Source organism: Semicossyphus pulcher, unplaced genomic scaffold (genome assembly GCF_022749685.1).
Source record: "Semicossyphus pulcher isolate SPU_LCO1_2020_fin unplaced genomic scaffold, fSemPul1.0.p SCAF_15, whole genome shotgun sequence".
Classification (NCBI taxonomy): Eukaryota; Metazoa; Chordata; class Actinopteri; order Labriformes; family Labridae; genus Semicossyphus; species Semicossyphus pulcher.
Genome location: NW_027211659.1, coordinates 1,883,666 through 1,897,977, shown reverse-complemented (window position 1 = coordinate 1,897,977; position 14,312 = coordinate 1,883,666). Strand labels below are relative to the sequence as shown.

The window sequence follows — 14,312 nt, the reverse complement described above, 5'->3', positions numbered from 1 at the left end:
TTAATTATCGTTTCTAATCAGCGACACACCAATCAAAGCCGCTTCTCACAACAAGGCTTCTCCGTCTCACTCATCCCTGCCACACGGTTGCTGCACACACACTGCTGCTGCTTTTCCTCCACCACCACAGCCTCCTCCTTCCTAAGTCTGAAGCCTTTTGCATTTCCTCCATCTGTCACAGTGATGGTGATCATCTGCGTCGCGTGGCATTTCACAAAGTTCAGAATGTAAAGACATCAAAGATTATCGTACTAATAGAAGAATTTAAAGTCTCCTCTGCAGCTCTCTGAAATGCTGCAGACATTGTCTTGTCATCTTTTGTTTGCTAAGAATAAAAGGCTCATGCAGGAAACGGACTCAAAACAGGACCAATTATATCGTTCATACCATCTGAAACTTCTTTGTTTGGTTTCCCTTTAAAGAGTAAACTCTTTCTCTGTCTCAGGTTCATCATGGCAGAGCTGCTGCAGACAGAGAAGACCTACGTCAGAGATCTCCAGGAGTGTTTAGAGGTGAGAGAAAAGCCTTCTCTTTGCTTTGAGACAACAAATATTCTCCTGTCCGCCTCACTTGTGTTTCTGTTTTCCTGTCAGACGTACCTGTGGGAGATGACCAGCGGCGTGGAGGAGATTCCTCCGGGCATCGCCAACAAGGAGCTCATCATCTTCGGCAACATGCAGGACATCTACGACTTCCACAACAAGTAAGCCTGGTATCTGTGCAGGACTTATCTGGAAGCAGATCGCTGGTAACAAGCACACAGCAACAACCGTGTCTTTTTACACACTTTGTTTTAAGCTCTAACAGCATCGAAGCGAATCATGTTCTGTTCAAGAGCAGCAACAACTTGCCAAGATCATTGCGGGCGTCTCGCACATTTGTCAGCGACGAGCCAACTTTCCTGCAGCAGGAACACTTGCAAGTGCTGGGAGAGGTGTGAGATCTCTTCCATCCCCGAGGGGAGCTTTCTGGGTTTTTTCCTAAGATAGTAGCTATAGGGGAGCTGAAGAAGTGCCTTTGAGGTTTACCTTCATATAAAGTTCATGAACTCCAGGAGTCTCCCCGAGGAACTCCTTTGTTTCTGATCTCCTTGTGGTACCTGCAGAAATCCTCTGTGTTGGTTCTTCAAGGAGACATTTTCTTTTACTTGTCAAAGACATTTAGATCTTAAAGAAACTTCAAACCAGGAGGATTTTAGGGGCAAATTTCAGGAGTTTCAGGCGTGTTTGTTTGTTAATTTTGAGGAAAGCAAGATCATATTGTTGAAATCCTTTGCTGGCGTTAGTATTATAACATTTTATTTCTTTTAAAAATGTTTTTCTTGCCCTACATTTGGCCTGAACTGAAGTATCTGTTTTCTTTTTAAGTCTGATCATTTAGTTTGTTTTATTTCGCTGCCTTTGTGAAGCGGTTACTAACGTGGATTTTGAAAACGTGCACCTTAAAAACAGACTATTGTTTTATTTTGGATTATTAAAGGACGCAGTAAAAGAGAACATAGTAAAACTGAGAGGAATAGCAATCAAGAAGTAGCCGGTACTCATGGGATATGTAGTCTAAAAATATGGCGTTGAGACTTCCTTTTGAAGTAAGTTATATTTTTCTGCTCTCATTCTGTTATCGGCTTTCACCACGCTAAATATCGTCTCCTCTTCTACAGTAAAGAGATCTCGAGAACATTGAGAGTAGTTCATCAGGTTTTCTGTTATAATAAAGAGAAAATATAACGTGTGCACGTGTGTGTGTTTCCAGCATTTTCCTGAAGGAGCTGGTGAACTACGAGCAGCTACCGGAGGATGTCGGTCACTGCTTCGTCACCTGGGTGAGTCAGCACAACAGAACTACAGTTCCTCCTGATTTCTACCTTTTGACGTGTAAAACATTTTCTCTTCTTCTCTGTTTTTCAGGCTGATAAGTTCCACATTTACGTGGATTACTGTAAGAACAAACCGGACTCCAGTCAGCTGATTCTGGAGCACGCCGGCACCTTCTTTGACGTGAGTAAACTCTTCAGATTCACATCATGTGATCACATAAACAAGACAAAACTAAATTAAAACAGAGTTTTGATTTAGGGCTGGAGGATATGCAACAAAAATATTTAGGGATTATTTTTTATGTTAGACATGAGTCATGATTTAAGCAGGAGCCTGTAAATGGAATTAACACTGATAAAGTATTAAAATGATTCTATGATGGTGTTTTTCTTCTGGGTTCTGCACCAAACAGAAACATTTCTCTACATCTAGAGAATCAGATTTTTAGGCCGAGGCATCTCTGTAGCACCTCAATGCTTATTTATGATGCATACACCTATACTTATACATATTTTCTTCCTTAATTTAATTGTAAAAAATTGCAGATCTCGCAGTTACCATTTACCATCATTAAAGGGGGGTATTATGCTAATTCCAAGCTTCATATTCTCCCTCTGGTGCTCTGTGAAGGCCCTCATACAGGCTCTGAATCGATCCGAGTGTTGTTTCGGTATAAAACACAGCACTTGTCAGTGATGGATGCTTGCTGTGGAGAATTAACAAGATAAACAAGACTCCAATCTATCATTTAGACTGAACACCAGGAGCGCTGGATACTCTGTGTGGCAGATTATGGAAGGGGAAGATTGTTTGTGTAGAGCTTCATGTTCCTTATTTCCCTCCTGCAGCTGGAGACAGAGGTGATCGTTTAGTCCATCTTTTCAATCACAAGAGGGCGCTGTTTGGTCATTTAAATTGTTCGGTTCCCACTGGCAACAACAGCATCCAAAATTCAAGTGCATAAATGTTTGAACATCTTTAAGTTTATGGCTATTTAATGTACATGATGTGGGTGATTACTGGATTCTGACTGGCTACAAGGTGTGCATTAATTCCTGATAATGGACACCTACTTAGTAGTTTGAGTAAAACATCTTTTATGTTCGCTTTTTACTAAGATATTTATATATGCCTCATATATAAGACTCGTCTGACTTACTGGAGTAGTGTACAGCAACTTCATTGCATCAGATATTAGTCCAACCCTCAGGTGTTACCAGGGAAAAAGTGTTCTGTCTTGTGAAAAACTGTTGATATTTATCGAAAAACATGAAAACACAAAGAAACATTTTTATCTTGCAAGTGAACATCGTATAAAAAGGATCATTCAAGATTCAAGGTCAAGATGTCCATTATTAGGAAGTGATGCATTCCTCTGCTGCACGTTGGATGTTTGTGGCCTCCATACATTCAACCTCGTCAGACATTAACCCTCACTTATTTGATTATAGCTGTAATTTCTTTACATGTATCTACAGGACATCCAGCAGAGACGTGGACTGGCTAACTCCATCTCCTCCTACCTCATCAAACCAGTCCAGAGGATCACCAAGTACCAACTACTGCTTAAGGTAGACACACAAGCATGCACACGTTTACAAACTGAGAGGAATCAGGAAGTAGCCGGTACTCATGGGATGTGTCCTTTCATCATACTAAATATCCTCTCCTCTTCTGCAGGAGTTACTGTCGTGCTGTGAGGAGGGTAAAGGGGAGATTAAAGACGGTCTGGAGGTGATGCTCGGTGTTCCTAAGAGAGCTAACGATGCCATGCACCTCGCCATGTTGGAGGGTAAGATTCTGTCCAAACTGCTCGGACTTCTGTTCTTATTCCTTATTAACTCTGAGCTGTTATTAAGTCTTCTCTCTCCTCCTCCTCCTCAGGCTTTGAGGAGAACCTGGAGGTGCAGGGCGAGCTGATCCTGCAGGACAGCTTCCAGGTTTGGGATCCACGCTCCCTCATCAGGAAGGGGCGGGACCGACACCTCTTCCTGTTTGAGTTCTCGCTGGTCTTCAGCAAGGAGATCAAAGACTCAGCGGGCAGAACCAAGTACCAGTACAAGAACAAACTACTGGTGAGTGTGTGTGTGTGTGTGTGTGTTTGTGTTCATGCACGGTGCAGCAGGTGTCTCCTTCTTTTCACCTTGTAAAGAGCATTTTCTGACTCAGCTTAATGATGATGATCTATTTTTCCTCCTGCAGACATCAGAGTTGGGGGTGACCGAGCACATTGAGGGCGACCCGTGTAAATTTGCTCTGTGGGCAGGAAGAACCCCCTCCTCTGATAATAAAACGGTGCTAAAGGTAAGTCAAGTTAAATGAAATACAGGCGTACATACGCGTAGATCGATAAATACTTCATTGATCCAGAGGGAAATTTAGGCATCCTGTAGCCCATATATAGCATTCAAAACACAGATAATGACTGAAGAATATAGTGATTAAAGAACCAAGTGAAAGTGTAGCCATCAGTGAGGCAATGGAGGTGGTGCAAATGCCACTAGGTAGGTAAGGTACCAGACTGGGAACAGAGACACCGAGCACACAAGGAGATGTTTAAATCCTGCTCAAATTTCCAAGGAAACTTTCCAAGGTAATTTACATCCAGAATGCTTAATGATAGTAATTGTGTTGTTTCTCCTGCAGGCGTCCAGCATGGAAGCCAAACAGGAGTGGATTAAAAACATCAGGGAGGTGATCCAGGAGAGGATGACTCACCTGAAGGGGGCGCTGAAGGAGCCTGTTCATCTACCTAAAACACCAGCACTGACCAAACCCAGGAACAACACCAAGAGGTAAACACGCGAAGAATCATTTACTCTTTTTTTTAAAGAAAATTAGACTCTGGATTAAGAAGTCACCCAAAACCTCAAATTATGCTGGGATTACGACAAAAAATAAAATCTCAGACATTTTAAAAACAACTTCTGACTCACTTTTAATCGCTTTGATGCTGCTAATGTTACCTGCTTTTTTGCAGGTGTTTTTGGGCTGCACCAAACACTTCACCTGAGCTATAGCTGATTTTAGTCGTCACAGAATTTATACAAACTTGCAAAGGGAAATTGGTTTTCTTGTGTACACACACTTTAAAACTGAACTGTGGAGACAAACTCATCACTTCTATCAGCTCCTGTGCATGCTGCCATTTTGGATGTTTTACCTGACTCTTGTGCTTTTATAAAGTGCAGGAGTTTAGGGAAGCAGGGCCGGTTCCTTCATTGAATTGATGAAGTTAAAGTGAAAATAGATGTCAAAACGTCATCCTCATAGTAGAGGCCCCTAAATATCGAGTTTCCCCTACCCGAAGTAGAGCAAAGTACAGCCATGTTTTTTCATAACTTTCTACTTTATGTAAGCAGACGTCAGAAATCGCAAAGTTTATAACTTTTAATGAAAAAATAATCAACAGCAGCTGAATGAAACGGACACGTTTCAGCCCGTTCTGAGCCGTTTATGTCTCAGTACTTTTAGATTATTTTAAAAAAGGTGTCACGCCCGCATTTGTTTGCGAAACACTGACAGAAAGCCTTGAACTGAAACGTGTTTGTTTTCAGCTGCTGTTGATTATTTTTTCATTAAATTATAAACTTTATTGCGAGCGCTGACGTCTTTATGCTCACAGTATTATCTTATTATCTAGGATTTACTGTCTTTGTTTGTACATGTCTAATTTATGAAATGGATGTTTGTGTAGATATATTTTACTGCAACAACATGAAGCAACCATCAACCATTTTTATAGCTCTGGCACTATTATTGACATTTCCCTACTTGATGTAGAAAGTTCTTTTTTCAGAGGTAGGAATGATGAATGAGTTGTTCTAATATTTTGTTGTGTTTTGTTTGGAAGTTCAGTGCCAGTCCCGACAAATCTGTTTCACTTATTTAGAAAAGAAACACGTTGACAGCAGACAAACAAGACCCTTGTTTTTATTCACGCCTTTTCCTTTTACTCTCTAGACGTTGGAGAATTTTCCTCACAATACTGACCCTCTCTGTTTTAAAGAATCCTCAGTAAAGTCCTTGAAATATACAGCCAGCTACACACCCGATCATCCCTCACCTGCTTATGCAACTTTTTCCCACCTTTGCTGTTGTCACAACACCAAATGCCGTCACTGTAAATAGAGGCAATGTGGGCATGTCACCATGCTAATTATCACAGCTTTATTTCAGCTGATTAAAACTTTTCAAAGATTTCAAACCAAATAACACAAAGGGTTGATATTGTCCCATATTATCACGTTATGTTGCCTTATTTAACTGTAGATTCTGATTCTGATTGTTTGTGTGTTCAGGGAGGGAGGTGAGGATGGAGACAGTCAGGGAGACGGCAGCAGCCAACCGGACACCATCTCCATCGCCTCCAGGACGTCCCAGAACACTGTAGACAGTGACAAGGTAGGAAGCACACACGCAGATCTTTAAAAGGCAGCTGATTGAGACCTTAATGAGCTGATGACCCACAGCTGCCTCGGCGCTACAGGGTCTCCCATGCAGCTACAATGTGCAGCAGCAGGGGCTGTGCATGTGCCAGTTGCAGAGAGACTGTGTTTGTGCACACTTGGTGGAGTTTCCTAAAAGTCATAGAAACTGTGAGAAACATGCAACCCCATAATTAAGAGCTTGTGTGTCATGATTATAACTCAGTTTACATGTAGGTTAAGGTGTGTGTGTAGTTGATGTGTGTGTGTGAAAGAAGTATCCAACAATGTGAACAGAGGAGCAGTCAGCGATGAAAAACCTCTTCAGGTTGTGTGCAGGCGTCTGTGCAGATTCCTCCTACAGAGCGCCCTCTCATATTCAAGTAAGCTTGTCTTTAGACTTTTATTTTGAAAGGATCTGTCAAATTGTTGTGTCACTTAAAACCATCAACTGGTTTTGTATTTACAAAGAGAGTTTCCAAGTGTTTGTCTGTCTTGGCACTATTTGTTTGTTTTGGAAGCACTTTCTGGTGCATGTTTGTGGGATAAAAAAACAACATGCAAACCATTTATATCTGGTAAATGTTGAGTGAATGTGTTATCAGATGTATGCTGAATTAAAAAGTAGCCTTTCTGCTTACTTTACAGGTCTTAAGTTAAGTTTTATTGGGCGTGTTCATGGGCAAATTAGCAACAAATGCTTAAATGTAGCAAATTTTGAGTGGAGTTTGGTGTAGCAGTTGTTTTGGTTTTTCTGACTCCTTTTATTAGATGTTTTGATTTAAACTAGTTCTCATATGTTACTACAGTGCCTCCCTTTTCCCAGCTACACACACACACACACACACACATCCACCCACACAGATGTCAGTCATGGCCTCCCTCTGTAGTGTTACACAGTGTGGCCTTTTCACCGCGCAACTCCACGCCTACTCGCAGCCCTGCCTCTAAATGTCAGCATCACACACACACAGTATCTCAGCTTGTTTGCTCCCCTTCTGTTTTTTCTTCTTCTGCTGTTGTCACTATCAATATCACTCTTGGTATTGGTAGATATTATAAACGTACAGCTGCAGTTGCACAAAAATAAAAACTATAAAGCATGCACGCACGCAGCTCTACCACCCTGCATGTCTGCGTCCATCTCCCCACGTCTTCTCGTGCAATGAAAACACCATAATGAATTTTTCCGGCCTGTTTTCAGTGTGGGTGTGTTGTTGTTCTCGTCTAGTTTATTGTTACTGGGATTTAGAAAACTCCAACTTGCTATTTTTGGATCCACCACTGCGGTTTTCCAGAAAACACCAGAGAAAAAAACGCAGTTTCATAACGTTTGTTTTGATACGTTTCAGGTTTCATGTGCTGACACAGCAGAGTCGGGCTTTAACTCTTCGTCGCTCTTTATGATTTTCTTGGATGTACTTATTTTGCTCTCTGTCCCTCCTTTATAGCAGTTTTAAATCAGGCTTCATATTAAGTTTAAGAGCTCATTTGTAATACTCAAACTTAAACTTGCCAACACAGAGGACAGTGCTGTGAACTGGGGTCTGTCGTCTCTTCTCTTTGAGTGCTGCTTATTTATGTTGTCTAAATCTGTTTATCTTTGGTTTAAGTATATATGAGTAGAGGATAATTATGGTGGCACTGGAGTCTTGTCTGGTTTGAGAGTACTGTTTTGTTTCTCCCAGGAGGACAGCAGTGAGAGTGGCACTACTTGTTACCTTGTTTGAGGAGGGCGGTGCTGCACACTTTGTCGCTCAGCACTCCAGGGACTTATTATGATAAAAGCTTAGCCGCTCTTTGTGTGCTTTTGGAGTAAAGACAAGTGACGACGTGGTGTTTATTGAGTCAATGATCTGAGCAGAGATGTTTGTTCAACAGCCAGCAGCTCTTCAGGGGAGCTCTGAGTTTAGTATCTCAACTTTTATGTGTATTAGCATGACTGAAAACTTGACAGGAGGACCTATGCATGTGTATTTTAAACAGAAATAATACATTAACCCTGAGGGAGAAGCACAAAGCACCATTTCATGCCTCCAAAGCCTGAAATATATCAGTTATCAGTCCCTCCTTTTAAAGGGCATTTTCTGTGACTGTTGCAGTCAAAAATGGCCGATTTCGCAGCCTGATTTATGAAAAGTGGTGGTTTATTGAGGCTTTTTTTTTCTGTTTAACACATCACACATCCGCTGTCAGTGACTGGGGAAAACGCTGCTTTAAAACCAACGTTTGGCTGAGCGAGCTGTTTGACGTCTGACTTCACTTTGGGTCGATTTCTGTCACAAGATGCCAAATAAAAGGTGTAAAAACCAAATTGCACTAGACTTGATAGCAAAGGAGAATCTACACATAAATTATAACATATTGGCTTTTCTACTCTTTATCACATGGATGGCTAACAGTTTTTAGCAGTAGTGGTAGAACGCGTGTCCAAGTTGAGGGTTTGTCTTCTTGTTTTTTAAATATGCGAAACGGTGTCCCACAAGGATCCGTACTGGGTCCTATTTTATTCATTATTTATATTAATAATTTCTATAGAAATGTTATTCATTCTTATGCGTTCTAAAACTTACAGTGGCTGCAGCCTTCGGTCACATGGACACATTATGTTCCCCGAGCTCCCTCGTCTTGGTCTAAACTACAGAGTCACCCTGAACTGGAGCGATTAATTAGCTTGAAAGAGGATAAAAACAGGATCATCTGACAGTGAATGCACCCGTCTTATTGCTAAATGCTGTTAGTTTATAGTTTTGATAAAGTTTCTGCTGTGTTAGACTCTTGTTTGTTCTGTATGTGAAGCTTTTTATGCTGCTTCTTGGTCAGGACTCCCTTGGCCGAGGGAAAACCCAAGCTATGGTCATGAGTCGGTCACGGTCAGCTGGGGGTGTGTGACGAGTGACTCACTGAAGGGAGCGCACAAACAGGAGGCGACCCTCTTCATCTTCACTGATATTTTAAGATAAAACCAGAATGTTTACGTGGAAAATATCATAAAATAACATCAAAAGACTAAATATAGGCTGACATATTTTTATAACTATACTATAATTATTTTTATAATAAGAACAGGAGACAACCGCTTTCTCCTGCACACAAAAACACACAAACTAACCAAATATATCTCTGCTAAAATAACTAAATTGATGAAAAAGGGCTCCCTTAATGTTTAACTTACATAATATGAACATTTAGAAATATTGTTGCTTGAGTTTCAGTAAAAAAGATGGTTAAAAAGAACATTTTTTATGATGCAGCTTTAGGAGAAGAGTTTTTGTGTCTTTTTAAAATGAGTTTCTGGGATGCTGAACATTACAAACACAGGGTCTGTTCCACCGTCTGGCTTTATTTATTTTCTGCGCCAGTAAACATCTTTGCACACTTCCCCGTCCTGCCTCGCCCTGTTTACTGTCACTTTCAGTTTGTCCCTCTCTTCCTCTTATTCATGCACCCTTTGCTCTAATTTCTCTCCTTCCAACCTCGATTACAGTTAGCCCCCTTTTTGCCATCCTTCCCTCTTTTTTTCTCACCTCATTTTTCACACATCTCTCTCCATCTCCCTCTTCTGTGTATCCCCCTCTCTCTCTCTAATACTATAATAACAGCCCGGTGTTGGCAGAGTCAGATGTTCCACTGGCTGTCTGGGTGTGCAGGATGTGTTTGTGACTGTGTGTGTGTGTGTGTGTGTGTGTGTGTGTGTGTGTGTGTGTGTGTGTGTGTAGACGGGGCGGGAAGCTCCTGTTTCTGGTGGTTTTTGGAGACGTTTTATGTAACTAATGCCTCCTTTTTCTCCCCCTTTATTTCTCTGTTTGCCTTTTCTCCTCCGCCTGTTTTGGTTGTTCTTCTTCTACACTTCTCTTTGCCACTCGAAAGAAAAACACTCCGACATTGATTCTCTTTCTGAAATAGTATTAGGACGGGTTAACTGTGCATCCCATGACAATAAGTTGGCTTGTTTAGCAGACATCAAGAGTAAGGTACACATTTTTATTAATCTAGGTCCTTCTCCAGTGTATTAAATATTAAGGCACAAGGAGAATATTAAGATGGCTTTCACCTCTGATGTACACGGCCCTCCATTTTTTGACCATACAAGAAGAAACTGAATTAACTGAGATTAAATGTGATAAATAAAACTAAATTAAGATATTTATGGTCATGTCAACAGATTTTTATAACAGACAAACTGACGCCGACTAGTAAAATAGACTATTTGCACAATACAAGCAGTGTTGTGACCAAGTCATCTCTGCTCAAGTCTCGAGTCTCGAGTCATTTTTTCAGGGGCAGGTCAAGTTAAGTCAAGTCACAGGTTATGTCAACTCAAGTAAAGTTGAGACCTTAGTTAAGGCATGTCAAGTCCCAAGTCAAGTCACTTTTTTCCCACCAAAGATCCAGCACTCTTACCTGTAGTATCCGGTCTTTATAAAGAGAAAACACAAGGTTTTAGCAGCCCGTCTAATAATGATATTAGTGGCCAATTTATATAACCTGTTCAAAAAGTATGACAGTGAATTGTATCTGTATTATCTTGGCACAGACGCAGCCATGATGATGGTCTGCTCTGCGCTTTTTGTCAAGTCGCAAGTCATCAAAACAGTGACTCCAAGTCTCAAGTCCACATCTCTGCACACAAGCATGCAACCCAAAGTTCTTCACAAAGAAACAGACAGAAAATAACAACAATAGAAAACATTTAAACCAAGACAAGAAGGAAGAAAGTAATAAGAATAATAATTAAATAAGGAATAAATAAATCAATAAAGCACAAGAGTAAAAACAATGAAATGTTATAAATCAATCAATTAAAAACAGTAAAAGTTAAATAAGACAAAATAAATACCAGAGATAACGTTTTGTAAAAATGATTCAAACTTCGCCCCAAACCAAAATCCAGATTTTAAAGGTCATAAATTTCCTTTCAAAACTGGCGACAGCTTGCCGCATTGATAACGAGAGGCAGCGCGTTCCACAGTTTATGAGCATCAGAACAGAAACACGTTTCAGAGAGAAGCATTCGAGGACCTCAGAGATCTGGCTTGAACAAAAAAGAAAGAAGATCTGTGAAAAAAGACAAGACAGTTATCAAATTAAAACACGACTTCAAAAAGATAAAAGAACAGATTAATGATTTTTCTTTTTTAAAATGATAAGAAGATTAGTTTTTAATGTAGGACAGGAGATATCCAGCATCAATACACAAGAAACTTAAAACCTAACTTCCTGTTATGTCTTTTAAATGTAGGCCTGGTGTAGCATTGTATAAATATGGTTATGATTTTTTGACTTGCTTAACTTGTACAGTACATACAAGACCCAAATGATTTGATGCTGCTACAGTCATTTAAAAGTTGTTGTGGTTCACCTTGAAACCCATTGTGCTTGTTAACAGAACCAAAACAACAAACTGATGTGTTCTCACCCCAAGAAAACACTTCACACATCCTGTGTTTACATTTTCCTGTTGCTTGACGTCTTGAGGTCATGTGAGTAATGACTGTTCCCTCTAATTAGCAAAGGTGAAAGGTCACGGTCATGCATTCACAGTTTGAGACCTTTTGTTGCTTTCCCTAACAATAGGAAAGAAGTTCGAGTTGCCTTAGCTGACCTGGACTGTGACCTCTGAGGACTTCTGAAACGGTCATATGATAACTTTAGAAGGCAGCCATGTAGGGATAAAAACTGTGGCTCTGTCCAAATAGTCATATTCTCTGTGCCAGTGTGCATGATGGGATTGAGGATATGTCCGCTCTGATGTTCTGCTGTCACACTGAGGTCCAGGCCCCTTGAACATGGCTGTAACATGTCTGTGACGTGTGGAACATGTCTCCTCCGTGACGTTTCTCTCTGTGCAGTGACTCAGCTGCGGTTCAGTCTGTGGTTTGGTGTTATTTAAAGCGCCGCTCCAGCGGTCGACAGCTTGGCGGCCCTCGTGGCTCTACCACAACCTCGTACTGTAGGTCAGAGGACAAACACTGATTTTAGCCTCCGCCTTCGGCTGGAGTAAAACTTGTGTTTTTCTCTGAGACGGGCTCAATAAGACATGCCATCACTCCACTCCTGGAGGACTAAATATACAGACTGGATGGAAAAGGGCTCGCTACAGGCTCACACCCATTTTTAACCATTTAACCATAACCCCAGACTTTAGTCCATCACACTTGGTCCTTTTCTTACTTATTGCTGGTTATTTCAATCCGTCCACTAATTTAGTCCAGGCTGGAATATCTCTACAACTTTTGGGCAAGTTGTGATTTCATTAGGTACAGATATTCAGGGTCCCAACAAGTCAAATGCTTTGGAGAACCTCTCATTTTTCTGCCACCATTATGTCGTTATTTGTGGTTTTAGCAGAAATGTCTCATAAACTTTTGAATAGATAGATAATTTAAAGTCTTGAAAGTCAAAGAGCCAGGTCTGTGTACAAACCAGTGACTGTATGTTGGCACTGCCATCTTGTGCTGGTGACGTCATTTGGAGCCAGAGCTGCACAGTAAGATCGAGCAAGTTCTACTCTGCTACTCGGGAACAGAACGCTGCAGGAGCCCCATTTGTCAACAGAGCTGTCAATCATGAGGCCACACCCCCTTTTTATAGCATCAAAGAACTAATTAAAAATAAATGAACACTTGGACATAAATCAGCATGATAATAACTAACTATAATGACAGAAACCATGTTTTAAAAAAATGATTTTATAGTTGGACCCATCTGTTAACATGGAGGAGGCGGGCTTTATGAGCTGTACTGCAGCCAGTCAGCAGGGGGCGATAGAGAAGGTTTGGCTTCACTTTTAGGGCTGTCATGTCATCCATCTTTTTATAGTCTATGGTACAAACACTTACGGCAAATAGTTTTCAAATTAAGTGCACAAGATTTTAATGTCGCACAGCGACACAGAACGTAACGTGCATTATTCTGTACATGTGACATACAGCGTTCTGCATCGCTGTCACACGACTGCTTCTAAAAGTAGTTCTGTGGTTTGGATCGTGGCCAAATCAACAGGGAATCTCCCTCGATAAACTCTTTAGGTAACATTAGCACATCTGATTGGTTTTCTATTAAATTAACGGCACGTGGTTGTGAGATGTTTTATGTAGTGCGACTTCTTCGTCCAGCTGGATGGACTCATGAGGAACTGGTGGTTTCTCAGAGTGTTTGCTTCTGTTCTGAGGTGAAAATGTTCTTTGGTTCTTTCCTTTTGTCCCAGTTTACAGCTGCAACACTGTTACACTGGTTAGCAATCATTTACATGTGTCAGTGTGTGGGTGTGTGTGTGTGTGTGCTCATGAATCAGATTCATTCAGTATCGGGTTCAGACTGAAAAAGTACAGTAGCCATCTGCTGGTCATATGACTGTTGTGTCACACGCACACACACACACGCACACACACACACACACACACACACACACACACTCACAGAAGGAGTCTTGGCAGTTGGAAGTGTTTTACTGCTCCGGCAACTTCCAGGGAGTGGAAGACATGTGAACACACTGACCCACGCACACACACACACAGAGAAAGAGAGAGAGGGAGAGAGAGAGAGTGTGAGGGCGTGTTTGTGTGTGTGGTAAAGACACAGCGAGGGAGTTGTCGCAGACGCAGAGAGCGACAGAGAGGAGAGGTCGACATGCCAAAGTGGATGAGCTTTAAACTGTTCAAAGAGAGCAGCAGAGTGAGTACTAACTGACCCGTACACTCCATTTAATCGGCTCTACTGACAGAAGAAATTACACAGTTTACACTTTGATTTAAAGACTGTTTTTAGATGAAACACATTCTGTTTACAACGTTCAGCCCGTGTGTGTGGAGGTTGAGCCGTCACTCAGGCTCAGTACTGGGGCTGGATTTAGCTGTGATTTAAGGAAATAAGTAGAATATGAATACAATTAAATAAAAGTAAAAGAGACTAAAATATTATAAATCTACTCACGTTAAAGTTTTGTTAAACTTTTGGGGGCAAAAGGAAACTTTCCCGGCTGTTATTTTGTCTAACATGATTAACTGTTGTTTCCATCAGGGTTATTTTTTGATGCTGGTACGAACACATCTGTCACGACTTGAGT

At 41.1% G+C, this 14,312-nt stretch overlaps 1 protein-coding gene across 1 annotated transcript in view; it reads left to right on the top strand.

Annotated features, from left to right (window-relative positions):
* The window catches only part of kalrna (kalirin RhoGEF kinase a), a 163,668-nt gene that overhangs the window by 93,871 nt on the left and 55,485 nt on the right, over positions 1–14,312 (top strand). The window contains exons 29-38 of the mRNA XM_069662822.1: positions 446–512; positions 594–703; positions 1,753–1,822; positions 1,908–1,997; positions 3,296–3,388; positions 3,498–3,609; positions 3,702–3,892; positions 4,020–4,121; positions 4,464–4,612; positions 6,119–6,221. Coding sequence (XP_069518923.1) covers positions 446–512; positions 594–703; positions 1,753–1,822; positions 1,908–1,997; positions 3,296–3,388; positions 3,498–3,609; positions 3,702–3,892; positions 4,020–4,121; positions 4,464–4,612; positions 6,119–6,221 — 1,087 coding nt within the window. The remainder of the gene's footprint in view (positions 1–445; positions 513–593; positions 704–1,752; positions 1,823–1,907; positions 1,998–3,295; positions 3,389–3,497; positions 3,610–3,701; positions 3,893–4,019; positions 4,122–4,463; positions 4,613–6,118; positions 6,222–14,312) is intronic.